The sequence below is a fragment of the Xenopus tropicalis genome, chromosome 9 (genome assembly GCF_000004195.4).
Source record: "Xenopus tropicalis strain Nigerian chromosome 9, UCB_Xtro_10.0, whole genome shotgun sequence".
Lineage (NCBI taxonomy): Eukaryota > Metazoa > Chordata > Amphibia > Anura > Pipidae > Xenopus > Xenopus tropicalis.
This window is the reverse complement of record NC_030685.2, coordinates 33,096,776-33,119,815: the sequence shown is the minus strand read 5'-3', so window position 1 is coordinate 33,119,815 and position 23,040 is coordinate 33,096,776. Positions and strand designations below refer to the sequence as shown.

The following is a 23,040-nucleotide window of genomic DNA, read 5'->3' as shown; positions in this document are numbered from 1 at the left end:
TATTGTGTCTGGGAGTGGCATTAGTGCCATTTGCCATTTATAAACAGTGGGCAGATTTGCACAAGGGCAGTAACCTATAGCAAACAAAACAGATGTTTGCTTTTATTATGTATCCTGTAGCTGTCTTGAAAAATCTAATCACTGATTTATTGATATGGGTTACTGCCCAGGTGCAAATTTGCTTATAAATGAGCTCAACTATGTTCTAGTGGAATTGTGCAGTCAGCTGTTGGTATTGCCAACCCTCATGGTGCAAAAATGGCAATAGTGTAGTATAGCAGCTTACATGTGTTATTTTGGTGTCCCCAGCTTTTCCTTTGCAGCTAAAGGGTTACCCCAATCTTCTTTGTATCTCCTTAACTTGAATGGTTCAGTTACAGACATTACAGACACCATCTTAAAACAGAAACTTATTACTCTTCATATCTAAGTAATTTACAGGTTTGTCCCTCCTTAAAACAAAAAATATGGTGGCAAAACAGATCAAATACAAATAGAAGAAGAATGTATGCAACGGATAAGGATACAAATCTGATACAGAAATAGCCAATATATGTTGTCTTCCAGCAGCACCTACACACTGCTGTACAACTGGCCTTTTATATAACTGCTAGGAGTAAGAGCCCTGTATCTAACAGTGCCGTGCTAGACATAATACCTACATGTGGTTTCACATACTAACACACAAATAACAGGGGCCGGGCACAATATGACTCTTTAGAGGAATGTGAGATTACATTTTCATGGTTTTTATAAGGAAATTCGTTTTATACTTAAATGGCTTGTTATTTCAGCCTTAGTCATCACTTAGTAATGATGTTTTATCATATAATCCTATTTATGACTAGTGTCTGACCTGTGCCATTTATTGCAGCATAGCTACTGACCTATGCAAAGAATATAATCTGGAAAAACATTTTTACATTAAGCAGCAACCACAGATCAGTTGCACAAAAGTTGATGTGTTTAAATTCCTGTAACTTTTTTTGCTTTTTCATTTGCTTAAGAACGTAATGCAGTCGATATTGCATAGATATTAAAATTGTGAACTCAAGAATTACACATTGTTATATATAAATGTTAAATGGTCCAGAGACTGCTGGATTCAGGTTATTACAGTATGTTGCAGAATAACAATCCAAACATCAGAAATGTCTCTTTCAATCAGTATTATACTGTGGCTGGTTCACAATTAAACAAGATATTATTGGTTTTATTAACATTTAGTATGTTATACATGGACCTGGTCTTAGAATATTTTGTATTCGGTACTAATTATTTTTTTTATAGTTTTTAAATACTGGTATGGGATCTATTAGACTGAAAAAATTATTATACAGAAAGCTCCAAAATACAGAACCGCCAGTCCCAGTTAGGCAACAAGGCTTATTCTTAGGTTTTTTTTTTTTGTGTAACAATAAAATCCATATTGGTGGCAAAACAATCTTATTGGGGGATGTTGAGGTTTACCTAAAGAAATGGTGTTCCAAATTACAGAAAGATCCTTGATCCATGAAATCCCGTGGTCCATCATTTCCAAAAATTGTATAAAGGCATGGGAACAGATATTATCCTGAATGCTTAGGACCTGAGGTTTTCCAGATAAGAGATATTTCCATAATTTGAGTTTTCATACCTTAAGCCTACGTTGCATAATTTAGAGCTTTCTGAATAATGGTTTCAGGATAACAAATCCTATATCTGTACCTGTGTTAACTTGGCATGCACAGGCTGAATAAAGCTGACATGGTGTTCTAACAACTTGGGACTGCCTGCTCAGCTGGTGTCAAATTGGCCAAATATCTATTATCAGGTTTGAAAACCCTATGAAATGAGGACTGCACCTCGCCTGACAGGTGTATGATTTGTGTGTTGGCCCCTAGGATATAGATTGCATCAGCTTAATTTGGTCCAATGCACATGTGGACTGTAAAGGTCATCAGTCGAGCAGATCTCCATGGTTGTGGCCTGCTTTAGTGTATTTACACCTCTTTCCAGCCTACAAAATTGTATCGGGTTGTCTAGGTCACTGACCCTGGCTGCAAAAAAAAAGATCATCTGTGAGGGTTCCATGTTATTATTATTCATATTTTAAATTTCTTATTTTTTTTCGTGGCGCTTCCCATTAATCTTTCATTTTGAATTCCAACCTGCTGCCTAGTTGATTGGGTAATCAAGCCATCAGATAGTAGTTGAAATTCCAAGCATGAGAGTTGCAGAGAGTTACAAAAATTGGAAATGTTCTGGGGGAAAAACAACCCCTTAAACAAATCATGCATTTTGGATCAATATCTCTATCAGTTCATTTAACCAAACCTAATCTCAAAAGTGAAATTCTAACTGCCCATATTTCCCCAGGTTTTTGTAAAATAAACTGTGAAACGGTGGGGTTTTTTTCTTAGAATTGTATAGCAAATGTAATCTGAGAACCTAAAAAAAAAGGTGATGGAAAACCAATGTCTTTGAATTTTTACTGAATTGCAACCTCCAGAATCCTTTTGGCCCAGTTGTCCACACAGAATGCTAATTAAAGTTCCCTAACCTTGTTTCAGTAATGTTCATATTGTTGATCTTGATGTGATGTGTTGGCTCATTAAGAAGAAAATATAACAATGATATTACATTGTTAATATTTAGTTGTTAGTGTCCTTTAATAAGTACAAAATGCCTGTATGGTTCAGAATAACCTACTTATCTCTGAGTGCTTACTGAATTTGGCATTTTCTTTTGTATTTAGCAGACATCAAGACCAACCTTTTTTGCTCGGAAATTTGAAGCTGTGGTGAACCAAGAAATAATTGGCCAGCTGGATTATTATTTGTACGGCAACTACCCGTCGGGAACACCAGGGCTTCGGTCATACTGGGAAAATCTGTACGATGAGCCTGATGGCATTCACAGTATCTCTGATGTGATGCTGACCATGTTCCATGCATTTTCCCACATGGGACTGAAAAGAGCTGAGTCTTCGCTCCATACTGATGGGGAAAACACCTGCCGGTAAGTTGCCTTTGGTTTTATACATTCATTGCCCCTACATTTTCATTTGTAAATGATAATGTAGTACTAAGGGATGATGTTTATGTATAGGGTTTAAAAGAGAATGTAAAGGTCAAATCACTTGCCTAACACTTTTGTATTTACTTACCTGATACCCTGTTAGCAAAAAACTGCATGGTCTTCTTCTCAGTGAGCACCAAGGAGTGGATATAGGCATTAACTAACATTTCCCCTAACTTACGCATCATTTACACATGCAGGTTAGAGAGACAGTGCAGCAGAGCCCTGTATTTACTGTCTGCCTATGGTTGGCATTAAAGGGGTAATTATCATCTTTAACTTTAATAAGTTATTAAATGACTAATTCTAAGCAACTTTCCAACTGGTCTTCAGTTTTTTATAAATTTGTAATTATTTGTAGCCTTCTTCCGACTCTATTCAGCTGTCAGATAGGGGTCACTGACCCCAGCACCCAAAAACTATTTCTCTGTGAGGCTACCATTTTATTATTATTGATACTCTTTATTACTTATTTTTGTATTCAGGTCCACTCCTATTCATATTCCCGTCTCTCTTTAAAACCACTCCCTGGTTGTTAAGGTAATTTGAGCCCTAGCAATCAGATAACCGCTGAAATTCCAAACTGGACAGTTGCAGAGCAAAAAGTGAAATCATTAAGAAACTACAAATAATAAAACAATGAAGACCAATTTCGAATTGTCTCAGAATATCACTCTCAACATCATACTAAAAGGCTGCCTTGCCTGACTGCACTGCTGATGTGCTCCATTTAGTACCCCTTAATACCCTTGCACTTGCGCCCACTGTTTTAATAAATGAGCTTTTTTGTGCCTAAGTGTAAGAAGAAAGTCTACCCCAGCCAGCCCAAATCTGCAGTTTAGTACGTCTAGCTGCTTCCCTGGTCTGCCCTCTTATAAAATCCAATCATTTCCATTTTGATTAGACAGAAAAAAGCACCGAAGTAACAATTTAAATACATTTTCTGTAATAACATTTCAAATCAGAAAGCTGTTCCCTCTGTGAAGTTTTTGTTGTTGTGCAATAATAGGTAACCTGAGACAAATTGCACATTTTGCCAACAAGGGCAGGAGAAAAATCTAAACAATTGTTTAGATTTATAGCCATTTTGACAATATCATCTGGCACAGCAATTAGAAAAAGAGCAGCCCTGGCACTGTTATTTCACTACAAAAGCCCAGTCATCTGGCTGAATATCTAAAGTGCAGTTCACAGTGAGTCAATACAGCGCCATTCGCCAGATAAAATTCCTTTCCCCCTTTTCTGAAGCCAAGGATGGAATCAATGCTCACATGCCGAAAATTCCTTATTGATCCTGAGATTTCTGCAGCAAAAAGGGAAAACTTGGGGAGCTGGGATATTGGGTTCCGGCCATAGCCTAAGTACTTTTTCCTGTAACTCCTATTGCTCAAACTATTTTGTAAGTAAATGTTTACTGCGGCACCCGCACAACAAGCCGTTTTAGTATTCAGAACAGCAGGTGGGATTTTGCTTATATTGGCTGCAGTGATTTGTTTGCAGCGACATTGCAGAGTCCATCAATGTCAGCCTTGTTTGTATTCTGACTACTTCATGTTATTAACGGGCAGCAAGAAAATCTTTCCAGATGTTCTGTATCTCAGCAGGATTATTTAACTCTGTACCTTGCCGCTGAAACTAGCTGCTGTTTAACATTTGGCTCACATACATTGGTTCTGATGTAATCCCAGGTGGGGATTGCAGGGGCACATTATCAGTAACCGGGGACGGGGCAGCCATATAAGATATCAAAATGGAAGATTTAGGATTTATTTTGCAAATACATAACTTTGGTACCTACTTTTTGTATTTGTTTTTATTTTAGTACAGGCAGGGGCAATGCTGCCATGAGGTGAGTTGAGAAATTCACCTCAGGCACCAGCCGCCCACTAGATACCAGGGGTGACAAAAAGCCGGTATTGGCAGGGTTGGTCTTGGGGGTGCAGGGCCCACCAGGGCTCCTGTCCCAGGGGCCCCCGCCTCCCGCCCAACTCCATTCCCTGAGCGCGCCTCCTTTAGTCTTACCTTAGGCGCAATGGGGGAAGGAGATCTTTGGACGGGGAGTGCCAGGGGGAACGGTGTCCCTCCGGCCCAGTCTGACCCTGGCTATTGGTAACTTCAAGAACCAAAATTAAAATTTTTAAAGTGCGGTAGTACTCTCTGCACTAGCAATGTAGGGCACGGCATTGCAGGAGCTGCCTCAGAGCAGCCAAAATGCTAGGAAGGTCTCACTTGTGCTTATGTGAAGCAGCATGTCTGAGGAGGAATATAGTGGGTTTTCAAGGCATCACTCTCTGTGGAGAGCTGGGAAAAAGTGTTATTAAGCAATTATTGCTTTAACAATGCAAGCCTGATGTTGCTGAACTGCAGATCCCAGTGTGTGTCAACCCTTGATAATATGTTAACCTATGCTATTATAGTCAAGCTACAATAAAGTAGAATGTAGTTGAACAACAGTGTTTAGATCCTCTTTAACATGGCATATTGTTCTGCCTATGCACCTTCTGTCACAGTTTATCCTCTCCCCGTGTCTAATGGGCTATGCATTAATCCCATGCAGATGCCAATGTTGCACAGACTAAGTGCTTTGCTGGTTTATAAATACAGTGTTTAGTGGTGATTATCCTGTGTTGTACAAGGTATAATGATAATATTATTAGTCCAACTGATTCTAACAAGTTTATAAATGTAATCATTTACGTACATAAAACCGACTGAATTTTGGCCAAAGTCTCTCTATAACCTTATATCATTGCTGTCCAACTTCTGCGGTGCCGAGGGCCGGAATTTCTCTAGCATACATGGTGGAGGGCCGCTAATGGAAGCCAGTTTTGGCCACTCCCCCATTTTAAACCACACCCACTTCAAACCACACCCATCACCTATCACACCTATCACAATGATCGCTGCAGGGATATCAACCATCATTCATATGTTAAAGAATTATATTATGTCATATTAAGACACACCCTTAAATCCATATGCCTCATTCTCCCCTGTGGATAGCACAGCAACCCCCAGCATATAATTACACACCTTAGGGACCATTTAATGGCTATTTCCAACTGCTAACAAACTCCCAGAACAAACCCAGCAAGGTTCACCTCCCACAGGCAGCATAGGGTAGGCAGAGTATGGCACACACAGGCAGCACTCTGCCTGTCCTATGCTGCCTGTGTGTGCCATACTCTGCCTGTCCTATGCTGCCTGTGGGTGCCATACTCTGCCTGTCCTATGCTGCCTGTGTGTGCCATACTCTGCCTGTCCTATGCTGCCTGTGGGTGCCATACCCTCCCTGCCCTATGCTGCCTATGTGCCATACTCTGCCTATTCTATGCTGCCTATACACAGGCAGCATAGGCCAGGCAGTACATACAATGTCTGAGGTGTTAACAGGGGAACAATGTGGGTGATTACAGCCTGGGCCTGAGGTGTGAACACTGCAGGGGGTGAACAATGCAGAGATTAAAAGGTGTGAACAACACAGGGGATTACATTTTTAAACAATACAGAGGGATTACAGCCTGAATCTGAGGTGAGAACCATGCAGGGGGCCAGTTAATCTCAGTACTGATACCATTTAAAGTTTACACAAAGTTAAGCCATCAAAGCAGCCAGACAGGTGGGGGGCCACACAGAGGGGGGTCGAGGGCCGCATGCGGCCCGCGGGCCGCCAGTTGGACAGCACTGCCCTATATAATCCCTATATAATTCCCAAAGTCTCTCTATATCCCTATATAACTCCCAAAGACTCTCTATATTCCTATATAACTTTTACCTGCCGGAGGTTCACTGCCAGCTAATCTGGTCTGCAGCTTGTGGATGGCACCATACATAAATATACAGTGGCTTGCAAAAGTATTCGCCCCCTTGAACTTTTCCACATTTTGTCACATTACAGCCACAAACATGAATCAATTTTATTGGAATTCCACGTGAAAGACCAATACAAAGTGGTGTACACGTGAGAAGTGGAACGAAAATCAGACATGATTCCAAACATTTTTTACAAATAAATAACTGCAAAGTGGGGTGTGCGTAATTATTCAGCCCCCTGAGTCAATACTTTGTAGAACCCCCTTTTGCTGCAATTCCAGCTGCCAGGCTTTTAGGGTATGTCTCTACCAGCTTTGCACATCTACAGACTGAAATCCTTGCCCATTCTTCTTTGCAAAACAGCTCCAGCTCAGTCAGATTAGATGGACAGCGTTTGTGAACAGCAGTTTTCAGATCTTGCCCCAGATTCTCCATTGGATTTAGATCTGGACTTTGACTGGGCCATTCTTATACATGGATATGTTTTGTTTTAAACCATTCCATTGTTGCCCTGGCTTTATGTTTAGGGTCGTTGTCCTGCTGGAAGGTGAACCTCTGCCCCAGTCTCAAGTCTTTTGCAGACTCCAAGGGGTTTTCTTCCAAGATTGCCCTGTATTTGGCTCCATCCATCTTCCCATCAACTCTGACCAGCTTCCCTGTCCCTGCTGAAGAGAAGCACCCCCAGATCATGATGCTGCCACCACCATATGTGACAGTGGGGATGGTGTGTTCAGAGTGATGTGCAGTGTTAGTTTTCCGCCACACATAGCGTTTTGCATTTTGGCCAAAAAGTTCAATTTTGGTCTCATCTGACCAGAGCACCTTCTTCCACATGTTTGCTGTGTCCCCCACATGGCTTGTGGCAAACTGCAAACGGGACTTCTTATGGTTTTCTGTTAACAATGGCTTTCTTCTTGCCACTCTTCCATATAGGCCAACTTTGTGCAGTGCACGACTAATAGTTGTCCTATGGACAGATTCCCCCACCTGAGCTGTAGATCTCTGCAGCTCGTCCAGAGTCACCATGGGCCTCTTGGCTGCATTTCTGATCAGCGCTCTCCTTGTTCGGCCTGTGAGTTTAGGTGGACGGCCTTGTCTTGGTAGGTTTACAGTTGTGCCATACTCCTTCCATTTCTGAATGATCGCTTGAACAGTGCTCCGTGGGATGTTCAAGGCTTTGGAAATCTTTTTGTAGCCTAAGCCTGCTTTAAATTTCTCAATAACTTTATCCCTGACCTGTCTGGTGTGTTCTTTGGACTTCATGGTGTTGTTGCTCCCAATATTCCCTTAGACAACCTCTGAGGCCATCACAGAGCAGCTGTATTTGTACTGACATTAGATTACACACAGGTGCACTCTATTTAGTCATTAGCACTCATCAGGCAATGTCTATGGGCAACTGACTGCACTCAGACCAAAGGGGGCTGAATAATTACGCACACACGTGTACACCACTTTGTATTGGTCTTTCACGTGGAATTCCAAAAAAATTGATTCATGTTTGTGGCTGTAATGTGACAAAATGTGGAAAAGTTCAAGGGGGCCGAATACTTTTGCAAGCCACTGTAAATGTCACAGAAGAGTTCTGTATATGGACGAAAAACTTTCTTGGAGTTGTCCCACCTAAGGACATACATACGTACATACCACATCCTTTTTAGTGCAGGATCAATTGTGGAATGTCATTTTTAGGCTTAAGCGTGCTCATAAAGCCTTCCATTATCTGCCTAAGCAGCACAGCTGGGTGTTTCAGTATGGTGTGTTTGGGGCTTAATGTTAAGCCACTGCTTTTGCCAAGATAAGGACTTATTCAAGGGCAAATATCATCACTTTGGAGAATAAATAATGTTGTTTTTTGTAACAATTTATGAACAGTTGCTTTGTGAGTCTGATCAAATCAGATGCCTTCTTTTACCAGAAGATTTCTTTAAAACTTACTGTAGTGGGAAAAGTGCTATGCTATAGTGGCATCACATTGGCTTTGCACAGAAATATTTTACTTTGCCTTTCTCGGGTTGAATATATTCAGAAGTTATAGAGAAATATTTATCAAAATGTGAGAGCTTAATACATAAAACCTCACCCCGTTCTGTTCATTACTATGGGATTTTTAGCAACGTGTTTATCAAATTGTGAACTCTAACTTTCACAATTGATAAATATGATTCTAAAAAAAACCCATATAAATGAATAGAACATAAGGGGAATTTTTACCCTTAAACTTAAATGACTTTTGTCCTTTTCTAACTTCCAATGCAACTTTATTTTGTTCTTCCGTTATAAATATTAGGCAATATGTGCTCTATTTTCAGGCAGAGCTTTCTAATTTGAACTTTCCCTACAGCTTAGCGAGCAAATGAAATGCCCAAATGAGCAAAGGCATTTTTCACATCAACCAGTTTTTCAGGCACTAACTGTTGAAATGGCATCATTTGGAGAATAAAGAGAGTGGAAATCTAATTGCTTCATTTGCAGATGTTTCGCAAGAGATGTGCACATGGATAATATAATCAGCCAGAGCCAAGGAGGAGACAGCATTGAAATTATTACATTAATAAAAATGCAGGTTCACAGTAGCTGAAAGTTTTTGTTGATTGTTTTCTATCAAATTAATTGCATTCAGGATATTACTTAAGTAAAGTTTTCCACCAGTGGAAAAAAGCCTGTCACTGCCCATTGCTGCATGTCATTGACTTAAATGGCAAGTGCCACCGTGCATACAGGCACAGTTTGACAGACGTTTGCTGGCTTGTTACAGTCATTCCTTCCCTGGCAGAAATATACCCAGTGTTCCCTTGACCTTAGACTAATGCCACACTTGGCGGATTCTGACGAGTGGATAAACACAGGCTAATACTCCTCCCCTATGCTCCTTAATGCTTTTTTGATGTGCCTGCACCCAAAGCCATTACGTTGGTCTGGGTGCAGGAACGGAGTGGATTTCAGCATGGAACTGCAGTTTTGAATTCCTCTCCATGTGCCTGCACCCGGACCAACGTCCATTTAAAACTGTCCATCTGTCCAACTATCCATCTAAAAACAATACATGTAAGAGAAAGGTTGCTGGAGGACTTAGTGAAGAACAAGTAGAGGTAGTAAGTGATATTTTTACATTTAGTATAGTTAGAAAGTCATAAGCTGGTGAAACAACACAGGGATCTGTTATGTGTGCCAGCAGGGTTGGACTGGGTCAGCGGGACAATAGGAAAAAAAACCCTTGGGCTCCACTGACCCAGACCTGCTCCCATCCAGAAATTATGGGTGCCCCACCTGACCTCCCCCCGGTTGCGGGCAGTTGCAAGGGAGAATTAAAAGGTACATGGGAGATAGTGGTTGCGGCATTGGGGATGCCGTGTGGAGGAGCTAACAACTGGGGTGGTTGCCCCAGTGGGCCTTGGACACCCCAGCCTGTCACTGTGTGCTAGCTCTGTCTTGTAAACACTTCTACATGATTGATTGAACGTGATGGACGTATGTCTTTTTTCAACCCAACTTACTATGTTACTTGCCTCATTCGTACGTGAATAGCTATTTTGGGAGTGGAGTTCAGCAATCTGTCCATCATATAACCATTTTTATGGACCTGTCTAAACTTGTTATTAAGTGCATATCAACAAACCTCTGCCCTTGGCAGTTTTCTGAATCCATTCTAGGCACTAACATATATGTAGAACGCTTGCCTTATTCCCTGTTTTTCCAGCCATCTAGTTTCAATCCAATCTTGTGTTTCAGGTACTATCCCATGGGGCATCCAGTGTCAGTCCATCTTTATTTCCTCGCTGATCGCTTTCAGGGCTTTCTCATTAAACATCATGCCACTAATCTCGCCGTCAGTAAGCTGGAGACATTGGAGACTTGGGTAATGCCAAAGAAAGTTTTCAAGATTGCAAATCCCACAAGTGATTTTGGAAGGCTGCAGTTTTCTGAGGTAAGTTAATCAGTAAAGATTTTCTTTAGCTTCCATTGAAGGAAGAGAGCACCGGTAGCTGTTTCTGAGAAGATATAAAAATTGTATTCAATAAACAATATTTAATTTAATAAACATTATTCACATACATACATTTGAATATATATATATATATATATATATAATCAACTTGATTTTCCTTGTATGGAGTAATATCCTTTATTTCAACATAACAGAGATCCTATATGGTATAACAGGACATAGATCACTTACACTGCTGTTTACTAAATATGCTATAATAAGCACTAAATGAATTATATATACCTAATAAGCAATAGGAATAAATAAATAAATAAGTAAACAAAATTATACCCAATAATAATTATTAGAGCCTCCAGAAATCTTGCACGAAATACAAAGTTCTCATTCAGCATTATGTATGGCACAGTAACTATGCATTATGTATTCAAGCCAAAGTGTAGCAATATTCCAGACATTTTTTAAGCAAACTTGTGGAAAACCAAAACGGTAAATAGGCTGAAAGAAAGTTACTGAGAAACCAGTCAGTGGATTCTTTGTACTTAGGGCACTTAGTGCCCCCTCCGTCCCTGGTTACTTAGCTGCGTAAGGCTCCAGCATGCATTCTTGTTCTTGTTAAAGCTGTAGTGTTGGGTTTGAGGGCAGGATAAGTTAGAGACACTGTTCAAATTGGTGCCTTTTGGATCATTTCCCCAAGATTAAATCTGACTACACAGTTGACAGTTTCTAGGGCCTACCAGGCTACCTGACCTCCAAGGCCCCCATATTATTATTTGAATAAGGGATGCCTTCAAGGATGACTGCTGTGCAACACTGCATGGCCTCTGTGAGTATTCTGCGTGGCATGGTGCATCAGGTGTAGTAGACAGGGGGAAACAATATAGCGGCCACTGGTGAGCAGCCAAGGTTCCCTCAGGACTGGGCTGGGCCCACTGAAATTTTTCTGTTGTCCGGGTGTGCCAACCTTGACCAGCAGCAGTGGCAAGTCCAACACAGATCAGTAACAATGGTGCAAGAGTTTAGATTTTAAAAATTGTGATAGTGCTAGGTAGATCTTGAAAGGAATGCTTATATGTTCCTGTATACAGCAGGTTGTTGGTAAATGTAACCCATGGTTTTAAAATCTCATCCTATATGTTAGGCTACTGTTTGTTGTTGAGTACCAACAAAAACTATAATAAAAAATTATATAGAAAGAAAAGTACAAACTCGTGGTGTAGATAAAAAAGCAGACCAGAAAGGTAAAATATACAGCTTTGATCTTTTTGTGTAGAGACCAAATATTCTATAGTGTATGGCACTAAAAAGGTTAATTGGTGCAATTATAGATGTGGTTTTAGTGGATTTTCACCTAAAAGTAATCTTATTATGAATTAGACAATGGTATTCAGAGAGAATATAAAATTGTTCTATCTGTAGTTGAACAATACTATAATTAAATAGCATATAATTAGAATTCACAGCATCTGCCTCTCTTAAACATAACATTTAAAATGCTTTCCTGTTGCTCGGGTCAGCAGCATCTTTGCAGAAAAAGCTAAATTATTCTTAGCCTGGATTATTAATATCATTTTTATTGATACATCCACCTTCTGTCCCTCTTTTAGTCTGACATTCAAACCCCCTTAGTGGTTGTGGTTCTATTTTTCTATTCATTTGTGTTGCATCAGTGCTTTGTAGCCCATTAAGGAAGCTGTTATTAGGTCCAGTGGCACCCTAGGCACCGCACCTAAACGCGCCCCCTAGTCAGCGGAAGTGAAGTCACTTTCGATCATACATTACTTTACTTCCACCCATAGCAGCCGCATACCCCATCACCCCCTCCTCCCCAATATAATCTATTATACAGGCACTCGTGGGCCATCCCAAAAAGCTGCTGCCTTAGGCACAAGCCCTCGGGTGCCTATATACAAATATGCCCCTGCTCATTAGTTATACTGTAAGGACAGGCCTGACTTCATTCCTATACAACATTGCAACACAATATGTGTCTTGCTGGTCTTGTTAAAGTGACTTAATCCCCCAGCATCTCAGGCTTTAAAATATATAAGCTCTATGGGCAGAAGGGTATACAATGTGTATATTACGGTGTATAATTAGTGCTGCAATGCAAGGATAAGAATAACAACTACATACTAAACAATGGAGAGCGATGAGAGAGTTTATAGAGATTTAGTATTCCATTCTGTCCTACAATTAATAGGGCACATTCCTTTTTTTTCATTGTGGCCAACATAATAAATGGCGGTCGTGATTGGGCAATTAAGAAAGACCAATGTAGATTTCAGACTTTTGGTGTGTGTGGCAAATCCCAGACATTAATGTCCCATTAAGGAGATGAATGGGTGGTTAGAGCTGTTTATCAGAATGTCTGCTCGTTGACTTTTAATTCCCTAAAGTGATAAGTTATCACAGTGTTATTTATTTATTTTCACTAAGTTTTCTTCTCCTTGTAGCATTTGGTTTGTTTCTTTTACCTAAATACAACATAGCAAGGTATGACTTTAGCTGAAAATTGCAGAAATCCTATATTGATTTTATATTTTATGAGCAAACGTTTATTTAGCAGTTTCCAGAATTGATTCATAAAGTGTGAAAATTACAAAGAGTCCTCAGGGGAACCAGATATTATGTTGCATAAACATTTAGTATTACAAATCTGCTTGATTGTGTCTGCTTATGGCATACTCTTTAACCTCGTTTTCTATTCCTTGGAAGGAAATGGTTGACTTCTGACTGACATAAATCTAAAGCTAGCCATACACGTTAAAATTACTATATTAATTATGATCCACTAACGTTCAGGGCTGGTTTGTCAAATATTGAGGTAGAAACAATAGGAATTCTACCCCTGACGATTCAGCCCTAAACACTTGCCTTTGCTCGGGCGCTTCAACGGCGCACAATCAAAATCTTTTGTCCCGCCTGATTGATGAGATGACCAATATCCAAGGCAAAAATGTGTGAATTGTATTAAAGTTAATGGAAGTTTTTTCACAGCAATTTTTTCCGTTTTTTTTTTTAGACCCATTGGAGTGTATGGATGTTTTTTTTTGCAGTGAAACCTATTGAACAATTTCACTTACCACTAATCCCAAATAATTTTTTTAGAGATGTACTGTGCACTGTAGTTTTTGGGTTGAAGTAATTGCTATATCATTTGTAATATCTACATTGTTTAAGGAAAACATATTTTTGTGGAACACAACCATAGTGCTTGAATCACATAGTCAGAACTCACATATGTGCTGTGTGTGCTGCTCTCAAGTAGCTACCAAAACATGTCTTGTTTGTAATAACTAAATAAATAAGGAAGGGCCAGTGCCATTCAAAAAGATTATTGTTACTTAACTTTATCTTTCAGAATTTGGTGGCAGTAATTAATAACCAAACCTTTTGTTCTGAATGAGACTCAGTTTAATTTTATTTACAAATCAGCCTTATTACACACAAAAATGTACAGATTATATCATTGATCCATATGATTTCTTCCAATTATAAGCGCACAGGATTAATTAAAGTAATACAATAAAAAAAGGACTAGGAGTGAAGTGAAACTATACTTCTTTTTTGTACAACATAGCTGTTAATATTTAAAACCGAACCCAATGATATAGTGACCCCATACAAGATATAAGCACAAATAGATGGCAAGCAAAAATAAGCACATGCATTATTCATTTCAGCTGACTATACTTGGCAAAATATTCATGTTTGAAAGTCACATTATCTGACAATGCTTGGCCACGTTATTCCTCAATAGACATTATAGATTAAAAGAATTGTATTATATCATTAGATATATACAGTATTATAATGCAGCTATTGAAGCCTGAAACATAATGCTCAAGATTATGTGATTGTTTGGATTCTGTTAAAATGTGTTCCTGGCTTGCTTGGCCAGCCTACAGCTCTGAGCTACAAACAGACAGTGTGCATCATATCATACATCCTAGGGGTCTTCATTTAGGCATGAGAGTCCCATATCCCATAGGAAAGTGGGCAGAATTTTACTTATGGCCTAAATATCCTGACTTTTAATTTGAAAATGTTAGAAGGTATGCCATTAAGGTCAGTGTTTCTTCAGCATGGGAAGCAGCCCTGCTTAGGAGTGGATAAAATATGAAGGGGCTGATGTGAATTTCATAGGTTGGGGCCCTGGGCCCACATGGACAAGCTCTGTTGCTCTGCACACCAGTCCAAAATAGCAGATATATTCCCCATAGGCTTTAGAAAAAAATGACATCTGTTTATAACTATTAGGCACTATTTAACTGAATTCTACAGAGACTGCCTCAGTAACCACAACCATTATGGCAATTGCCACTCATGAATGCAAATATATATATATATATATATATAAAAAAAAACTGTACAAAGTTAGGTCTGTCCTTATATTTAACTTTTAATTAAATAACAGACATTAACTCATACTTTAGTTAGTCTATCTCTTCATTTTTTAACTTAAAACAAAGCCTCTGGAGTAAGTCATACAATAAAGAGCCACCCAAGACATTTGCTTATGGAAGCTGTCTGATGAACTTTCCCAGCAAGGCTATTGCTGGAAATACCTTGCTTGTTGGTTATGGGCTCACAAGTCATATTGCCACACAAAGCAATGATGCTGTTGCTGTTTACCAAGCAGTCACACAAGCTACAAATTGGCAATGCTTTGCCACTTGTGTTAATCGTTTTCAAGAAGCTAGGGAGCTTTGTAATAATCAGTGGAGCTGTTAATATGTATTCTGCAATACAGTTTGGTATTGCTCCATTTTAAGTAGGTCAGTATTTAATCAATGTGATTCAAGGTTAAATCTCAGCACAGTGTTGCCTTTAATAATGTGTTGTGTTTAATGTGCAGTTTCTCACCAACCACATATTACTCATGGGACCACAAGTAGGTGTATATATGCATTTGCAGGTTTCCAGGTCATTTACAATTCACAATCTATTATTTAATTATCAGGAAGCCTTTTCTATTATAAAAAAAAAAAATCTATAGTCCTTAACAGTTCTTCTCCACACAAGACATTTGAAGAGGTCCATTTATACATAGTAAAATTTTGTGCCAGAAAAGTGCCTGCTTTGCTGCAGTGTTACTGTACAACACTGATCTGTGTGCCACGTGACGTGTAAGTGCCACAGACCAGAAGGCATATGATAAAAGCTGTATTTTCCCATTGGTTAATGATCCTATGGGGTGAGAAACAGCAGTCAGAGTTTCTTATTCTTCTTCTGCCCACATTAAAGGAAAAGGAAAGGCATTTTACTGCCATTAGATTAGCCACAATAGTGCAAGCTAAAACAGCCTTTGAAGCGCCCTCTGTTTATTTAAGAAAGCAGCTGCCATTTTAGCTTGGTCTCAGTAGCTTCCATGTTGCAGCTCTAGCTGCTGTAGCTATTATTACACAGCACAGTTGGGAGGGGAAACAGATTCTTATGGGAGGGGGAGCAGGAAAAGGTAGGGGGAGAGTGGAGCAAACTGAGCAAGTCTGATGCTAAAGAACATGTGTACAAAGAAAATAAATTCTTTGTTTCTTTTGATAGAGGACTCAGTGCAGCGTTTCTGTAAGTGCTTATGGCTGCATTTACATAGACCTTTCTGATAAAGCTTACTTCGTTTTTACTAGGGATGCACTGAATCCAGGATTCTGTTCGGTATTCAGCCAAGATTCGGGCGAATCCACGGTCCTGGCCGAACCGAATCCTAATTAGCATTTGGTAATTAGGATTTGGAAGGATTAATGTCACCGCATAAACACGGAAGTGTACAATTTTAACATTTAACCCTTCCAAATCCTAATTAGCATATGCTAATTAAGATTTGTTTCGGTATTCGGACGAATCCCTTAACATGGATTCGGGGGTTCGACCAAACCTGATGAAATGCTGGCTGTAGCAGTTAAAGTTCACCTTCAAATAAGGAAAAATAAAGGGATAACTACATTGTTTACATTAAAATGTTAATGAAGGATTGCACCAAGATGACAAACTGCTAACATAAAGCAGTTTTGGGCTGTTCATTCAGGTTCTCTGGCTGAATGTACTTCCAAAATCAACAAGTTATATCAGAATACAGAATTTAATTTGTGTTGTATCACCAACATAGGTAGCTGTCAAGGTCTCCTGTGATTTCAAACTTTATTGCGGTAGTGCAACGTTTCGGGGTAAAGTGACCCCTTTCTCAAGCATGCTTGAGAAAGGGGTCACTTTACCCCGAAACGTTGCACTACCGCAATAAAGTTTGAAATCAAGGGCTTGTCCCGATTGCAGCTCTGAGTGCCATTGCATTTTTGATTACTCTGGACTTTGGAGGGTGCCGATCCCTCCAGCAGTGTGCACCGGGCACATAATCTAAATTGGAGAGCTAAGGGTGTGCGAGGAAGGTCTCTGGTTCGCTTAAGGTCTCCTGTGATACCACTGAATTGCAAATTAATATTTATGAGCTTCCCTACAAGAGACATAGAGGCCAAAGCCTGAGGGTCACTTCCAAACCCTTAATGTTTTCTGTAATCATTGCTCTTATCTCAAGCCATAAAATAAAGGCTAAATAATTTTTATGTGCTAGAAAATTTGATTTTAATAAATGGTTGAGAACATATTGTGCACTTTTATATACAGTTATGCCGTCATCCCTTGTTCCATCTCATTTCTCTATTGCATCTTAAGTATTAATCAGCCATCTATGTCATGTCTCCTCCTGCCCTGGCCTGTTGCCCATTTTGGCATACTGCAAGCTTTCCCTACCTACTATTGTTATGAAGATGTAAAACAGTTATATTTCTAATTTAATTTTGATTTTTGTTATAGGGGGAATCACAAAATTAGAAATGATTAAATGCCTTAATATTTTGTCTGTGTCCCATAGAATATAAAATTTAGTTACTCAGATGTGCCCATAGCAGTCAGAAGTATGTTTTTATGTATTTTTAATTTTATCATAATGCTTTCAAACTCATTCTTTATTTTCATTAGTTTAGGGTGAAGACACATGGAGCTACTAGTAGCAGCTACTTGTCACGGCAACTAAAATAGACAATGCTGATCATTTACTGATAATTGTCTCTACATGTGTTTTAGAAGAGGCAATTCTCAGTATTGTCTATGGCAGGGTATTTATTGGTGTTTAGTTGCAGTGACAAGTAGCTGCTACTAAGTAGCTCCATTTGTCTTCACCCTTAAACCTCTGTCTGGTTTATTAGATCAGTCACCCTAATGAGACAGATCTATTGAAAATAAACCATTAAAAACTTATTACTGTACAGCAGGGATCCCCAACCTTTCTTACTCGTGAGCCACAGTCAAATATAAAAAGACTCGGAGAGCAACACAAGCACCATAAAAGTTCATGGAGGTGCCAAATAAGGGCTAAGATTGGCTATTAGGTAGCCTCTATGCACACTATCCGCTTACAGGAGGCTTTATTTGGTAGTAAATCTTGTTTTTATTCAACCAAAACTTGCCCCCAAGTCAGGTATTCAAAAATAACTACCTGGTTTGGGGGGACTGAGAGCAACATCCAAGGGGTTGGAAAGTAACATGTTAACCCCCGAGCCACTGGTTGGGGATCTTTGGTGTAAAGGAAGCCCATTTGCAACATCTACATCTTACTAATAGTAGCCCTATGACCACACAGTGATTTGGGGGCATTTTGCCACTGTGTTTTCCATATTTAAAACATAATATCATAACATCACATTTAAAACATAACATTGCTTTCATGCAACCACCCCCTATGACTGTCTATGGGAATCATAAAAAAACACTGGTGGTAGCAAGGTTTTTATGGTTTTCACTTTAGAATTTTATTGTTTTCAGCTAAGGGAACTAACGGTTATGGTACATGGGTTTTATTAGAAAAGGCAATGGGAGCAATAAAAGCAGTAGAAACTTAACAGAGGTTCTTCTATGGCCATTTAAGTAAACAGCACAGGGCATAAAACACTAATGGCTTATTGGTTTTGTCTACATTGCAACCTGTCACTTTAGTGATTATAACGTGCATCACCTAATAAACAATTTAGAGGCATTTGGGGAACTTATTATACCACAAAGGTATCCTAAAATATTTGTCAGTGGTCATAGGTCCTTTGGGGTTTCATGCCAGAAAAGATCCATTAACCTCTAGCAAACTGTACGGTAGAGAAAGATGTTCAGAATAACTATTTTAATAGCTTATCTTATAACTATGCCAGCACCCAATCTGTGGCTCATCAGAGATGGTTTCTCATACGTGGAGTAACTTAGAAATTTATAAACTTGGGAATATAGGTTTGGCAAACTCTTCAGACCTTTTCTCTCATCCATGAACGCAGGTATTGTTAATATTGTGAATAGTAATTATTATGATAAAAGTAATGACTGGAATACAGGCTAGCAAATTATAATTACCAATTTAGTATTGACTAATATATTTCAATAGGTTATTAAGAGAAATGTATTATAAGAATCCTACTGGACTTTATTACTGTACAGAAAGGGAAACTGATGATGAGATGAACTAGAATTACTGGCAGTGAAATAAAAAGAAATGTAAAATAATAGAATTGTTCACGTAAAATCTGGTGTACATTTTTTTTGTCAATAATAAATTATATAAATGAGATGCAGGATAATAAATCAAAATATTAATAGAGTACATTTATATTTCAGGTTGGAACAGAATGGGATGCCAAAGAAAGAATATTCAGGAACTTTGGAGGTCTAATGGGGCCTATGGATGAACCGATTGCTATGCAGAAGTGGGGGAAAGGACCTAATATAACAATTACTGTTGTGTGGATCGACCCTATCAATGTCATTGCAGCCACATACGATATTCTTATTGAGTCCACTGCAGAATACACCCATTACAAACCACCTCTGAACTTGCCACTCAGGCCAGGGGTTTGGACTATTCGTATTTTACACCACTGGGTTCCAGTAGCTGAAACGAAATTCTTGATTACACCACTCACGTTTTCGAATCGCCAACCAATTAAACAAGGTAAGTGTAAGATATAAGATTTCTATGATGGTGACGTTCTTCAGCACAGAAATTATATACATCATTCACATCAGATATATATATATAGAAACAAACAGGCACAATGTTTTACCTTTTGCATTTGTCAAGCAAGCAATGCAGTATAAATTAGTTCCCTCTTGTTCTAAAATACATTTTATGTTGTGTTTATTGGAGTCAGATATTGTACATTATTCATAGAGGAATAGAAGCTATAAATATTTAGTAAGATGTTCCACTCTGTAAGATTCCTTGATCTATTAAAATAAACCAAAGAACTTTTACAGCAGTGAACAAAACTGGCTGGGCAAATTTGTGTTGCTGGAGCCCTAAATTGGCACTGCTTGGAATATATTCGATAAAGCTACTTTTTATAGAGCTTGTATTTTATTTAAACTTTGGTTTATAAATCCATATTTAGATATTCTTGGGCAGGTTTAGGTATTGGTTATTTATAAATATGAGATATTGTGGAACTTAAACCTAAAGAGAAAATCCCTTTTTCACAGTCTCTCTCTTAATTAACAATATTATTCCAAAGTGTACAAGATATTTGTATCTAACGGGATGTTTCACTTAAATGCATAAATAATAGTGATAACATTGAGCCCATCTACTTATATTGTTGATTAAATACTTAATTCTTACATAATAATGTAAACAACAACAACAAATGTAACAATTAAAATATTTTAATGAGCAATAGCTTGAAAATGTGCTTACAAATGTCTTCCATTGTGTAAAAAATGTTTTGGATGGACCCCTTTAACAGGAGCTTGAATTGAGGTCAGAACAGATGCTACATTTTCAGCAATGAAAGTATCATCCATTCTAGACTGTTGATGAACCTGGTAATTGTAGCCCATACTGTGCAAGTTTAAGTATCTGTAAATATATCTGGTTTTGCTGTCAGGAAGGATAGTAAATAGATGACTTGGATAACCCAAAGGGCCTAATTACTGCCAATGTCCCACATTCTACCTAGGAAAAGAAGGCTGCTGGATCTCAAAACATACAGTACGTGTATATGACATTGGCTGCCCTGCAGCTTTAAGAAATTCCTAGCCCTTTAACCATATCTAAACTTGAAGAAGGGACTCTTTTATATCCTTAGAAAATATGAAATGTCTCCTTTGTGGTCTAGGTGATGTGTGTCTTGGACTTCTTGCAAATTTGTCAGTTTAATGCTGACTGTCAACCTAAAATAAATGGGCAGTTGTAAAGATAGTATGAGAATGTGTGTTTAGGAAGACTTCACAACTTTAGGCAGTGCTGAAAATTCTATTATTTATTCCACTAACTGCAAATAACAGATAGGCAGCACTCAAAGCTGACAGTTGCTCAATGGATGTTTAAGAAATGATTGCATTTTCCCATATGATTTAATAAATTCAAAACCTATTCACTATATATTTTGTCAGGTACAGGGCTCTTATACAAATAGACTTAAGTTATCTCAGTGTACACATGAATTAACATGCCCAGTTTTTCATGTTTAGAAAATAACATCTTAATAAAAACAAAATGAATGCTTTTCAGATAGTGACGCAAAAAATCCAGACACTTTTTTTTAAAGGGGGCCTGTCAGCCTAAGAAATAATTCCAAATCATTTTTTATCATGTTAGTTGAGCAAAATAAACTTAACCTTACATTATATCAATGATTTAACTTTTATTTTCTTTTGTCATGGAATTCACAATCACAGCAAGCAGGCAGATGCACTTTTGCAGACAGTATTATCAAGACAAGCTTTGCATCATCCCAAAATCTTGTGTTAGCACCAAAATAGGGGAGCTGATGTCTATGCACAGGATACACAATAGTAGGCCCTGAGGAGAGCAGGGAAATGTGAGGGGTGCAGTAACATCAATGAAGCACTGAAGGGAAAGTGAAAATAGTTTACAGCCTGAAGCTTGGGGCAGGGCAGGCAATATATGATTGACAGCTCTAATATGTAAATATGTTTGCAATGCATATAGGGTGTTTTAATTGAAAAAAATAATTTGGGTTTCATGTTTAATCTGCAACAGACTTTTATACAGCTTTGTATGTGTGGGTGACGGGCCCACTTAAGAGAGATTGTAGTTTTCATATTTAAATAAAGGAAAAACAAAGAGAAAAGCTCTCTATACAATGATTCTTGTAATGTTTTATTAAAACAGCATTATGACTACAGAAAGCAGGTGTTATTTGTTGAGTTTCTTTGTGCCTTATTAGGGTTGCCACCTCTGCCGGCTTTCTTAGCTAGGTGATATCACAGGGAGTGGGTTGGAGGCGGGACCACAATGTCATTATGCGGGGTGAAGGCGGGGCCCATGACATCATGCGCCGCATCATTGTTACTTTTTTGTTAATTTTCCTAATTAGGAAAACCAGGCGGGAGGTTTTGACCCAGGCAGCCCTTCTGAAAACTGGGCTCTCCGGGTCAAAACCGGACAGGTGGCAACCCTATGCCTTATAGTCTCCTCAGTGGATTTGCTATATATTTTAATCATACATAAATATATGTTTAGTTTGGTAATAGTGTTTTTTATTAGCATAGTTCACTCATATCTGTTTCTTCTTGTTTTCAGAGGAGCTAGCCAAGTTCCATGGGGGACCTCCAAAAAATGCATACATGGAGCAGAGTTTCCAAGGCCTAAATCCTGTTTTAAATATACCGGTCAATACAGCGCAAGTGGAAGAAGCAAGGAAAAATGCAGCTCTTGTAGGAGCAAAGCTGGAAAATTTAGTTGACAGCCTGACAAGCAGCATGTGGTCAGCGGTGGATATCTGCACAACTGGGCCCTCCTCTTGTCCAGTAATGCAGTCATGTGCCCAGACTGCCTGGAGTTCACTCAGCCCTGACCCCAAATCAGAACTTGGACTTGTGAAACATGATGGGCGGTTGAGGTAGCATCTGTTACACCCTTCCATGGCATGGGAACTAAAAGGGAAAATTAACCATTTCTTACATCAGTTCAGCAAAAAAAAAAAAAAAATCTAATTTGAAAGAGTTTTACTTTATCCCCTTTTGATACGTTCTAATGTCAAGGGGGTGCTTCAAAACATCTTGCCATTGTAGGCTTTTCTTCTGACTTACACATATAGCACTTCCCTACAATTGGCTCATCATCAATTGGTATTGACCAAGGGCTTAGATGTGCAAGTATAAATCAGAGGATTGATTCATGAACATCCCCATTTCTTTGCACAAATGTTTTCTATTTTTCTACT

The 23,040-nt window shown here is 38.8% G+C and overlaps 1 protein-coding gene across 2 annotated transcripts in view; it reads left to right on the top strand.

The window, feature by feature from the left end:
• xylt1 (xylosyltransferase I) overlaps positions 1 to 22,805 on the top strand; it is a 188,135-nt gene extending 165,330 nt beyond the window's left edge. Inside the window, 4 exon segments of one of the 2 annotated variants that reach the window (NM_001126940.1) lie at positions 2,738 to 3,000; positions 10,606 to 10,801; positions 19,472 to 19,805; positions 22,398 to 22,805. In NM_001126940.1, coding sequence (NP_001120412.1) covers positions 2,738 to 3,000; positions 10,606 to 10,801; positions 19,472 to 19,805; positions 22,398 to 22,720 — 1,116 coding nt within the window. In that variant the 3' untranslated portion in view covers positions 22,721 to 22,805. 2 annotated transcript variants of the gene reach the window in all.
• The last annotated feature ends 235 nt before the right edge of the window (positions 22,806 to 23,040 follow it).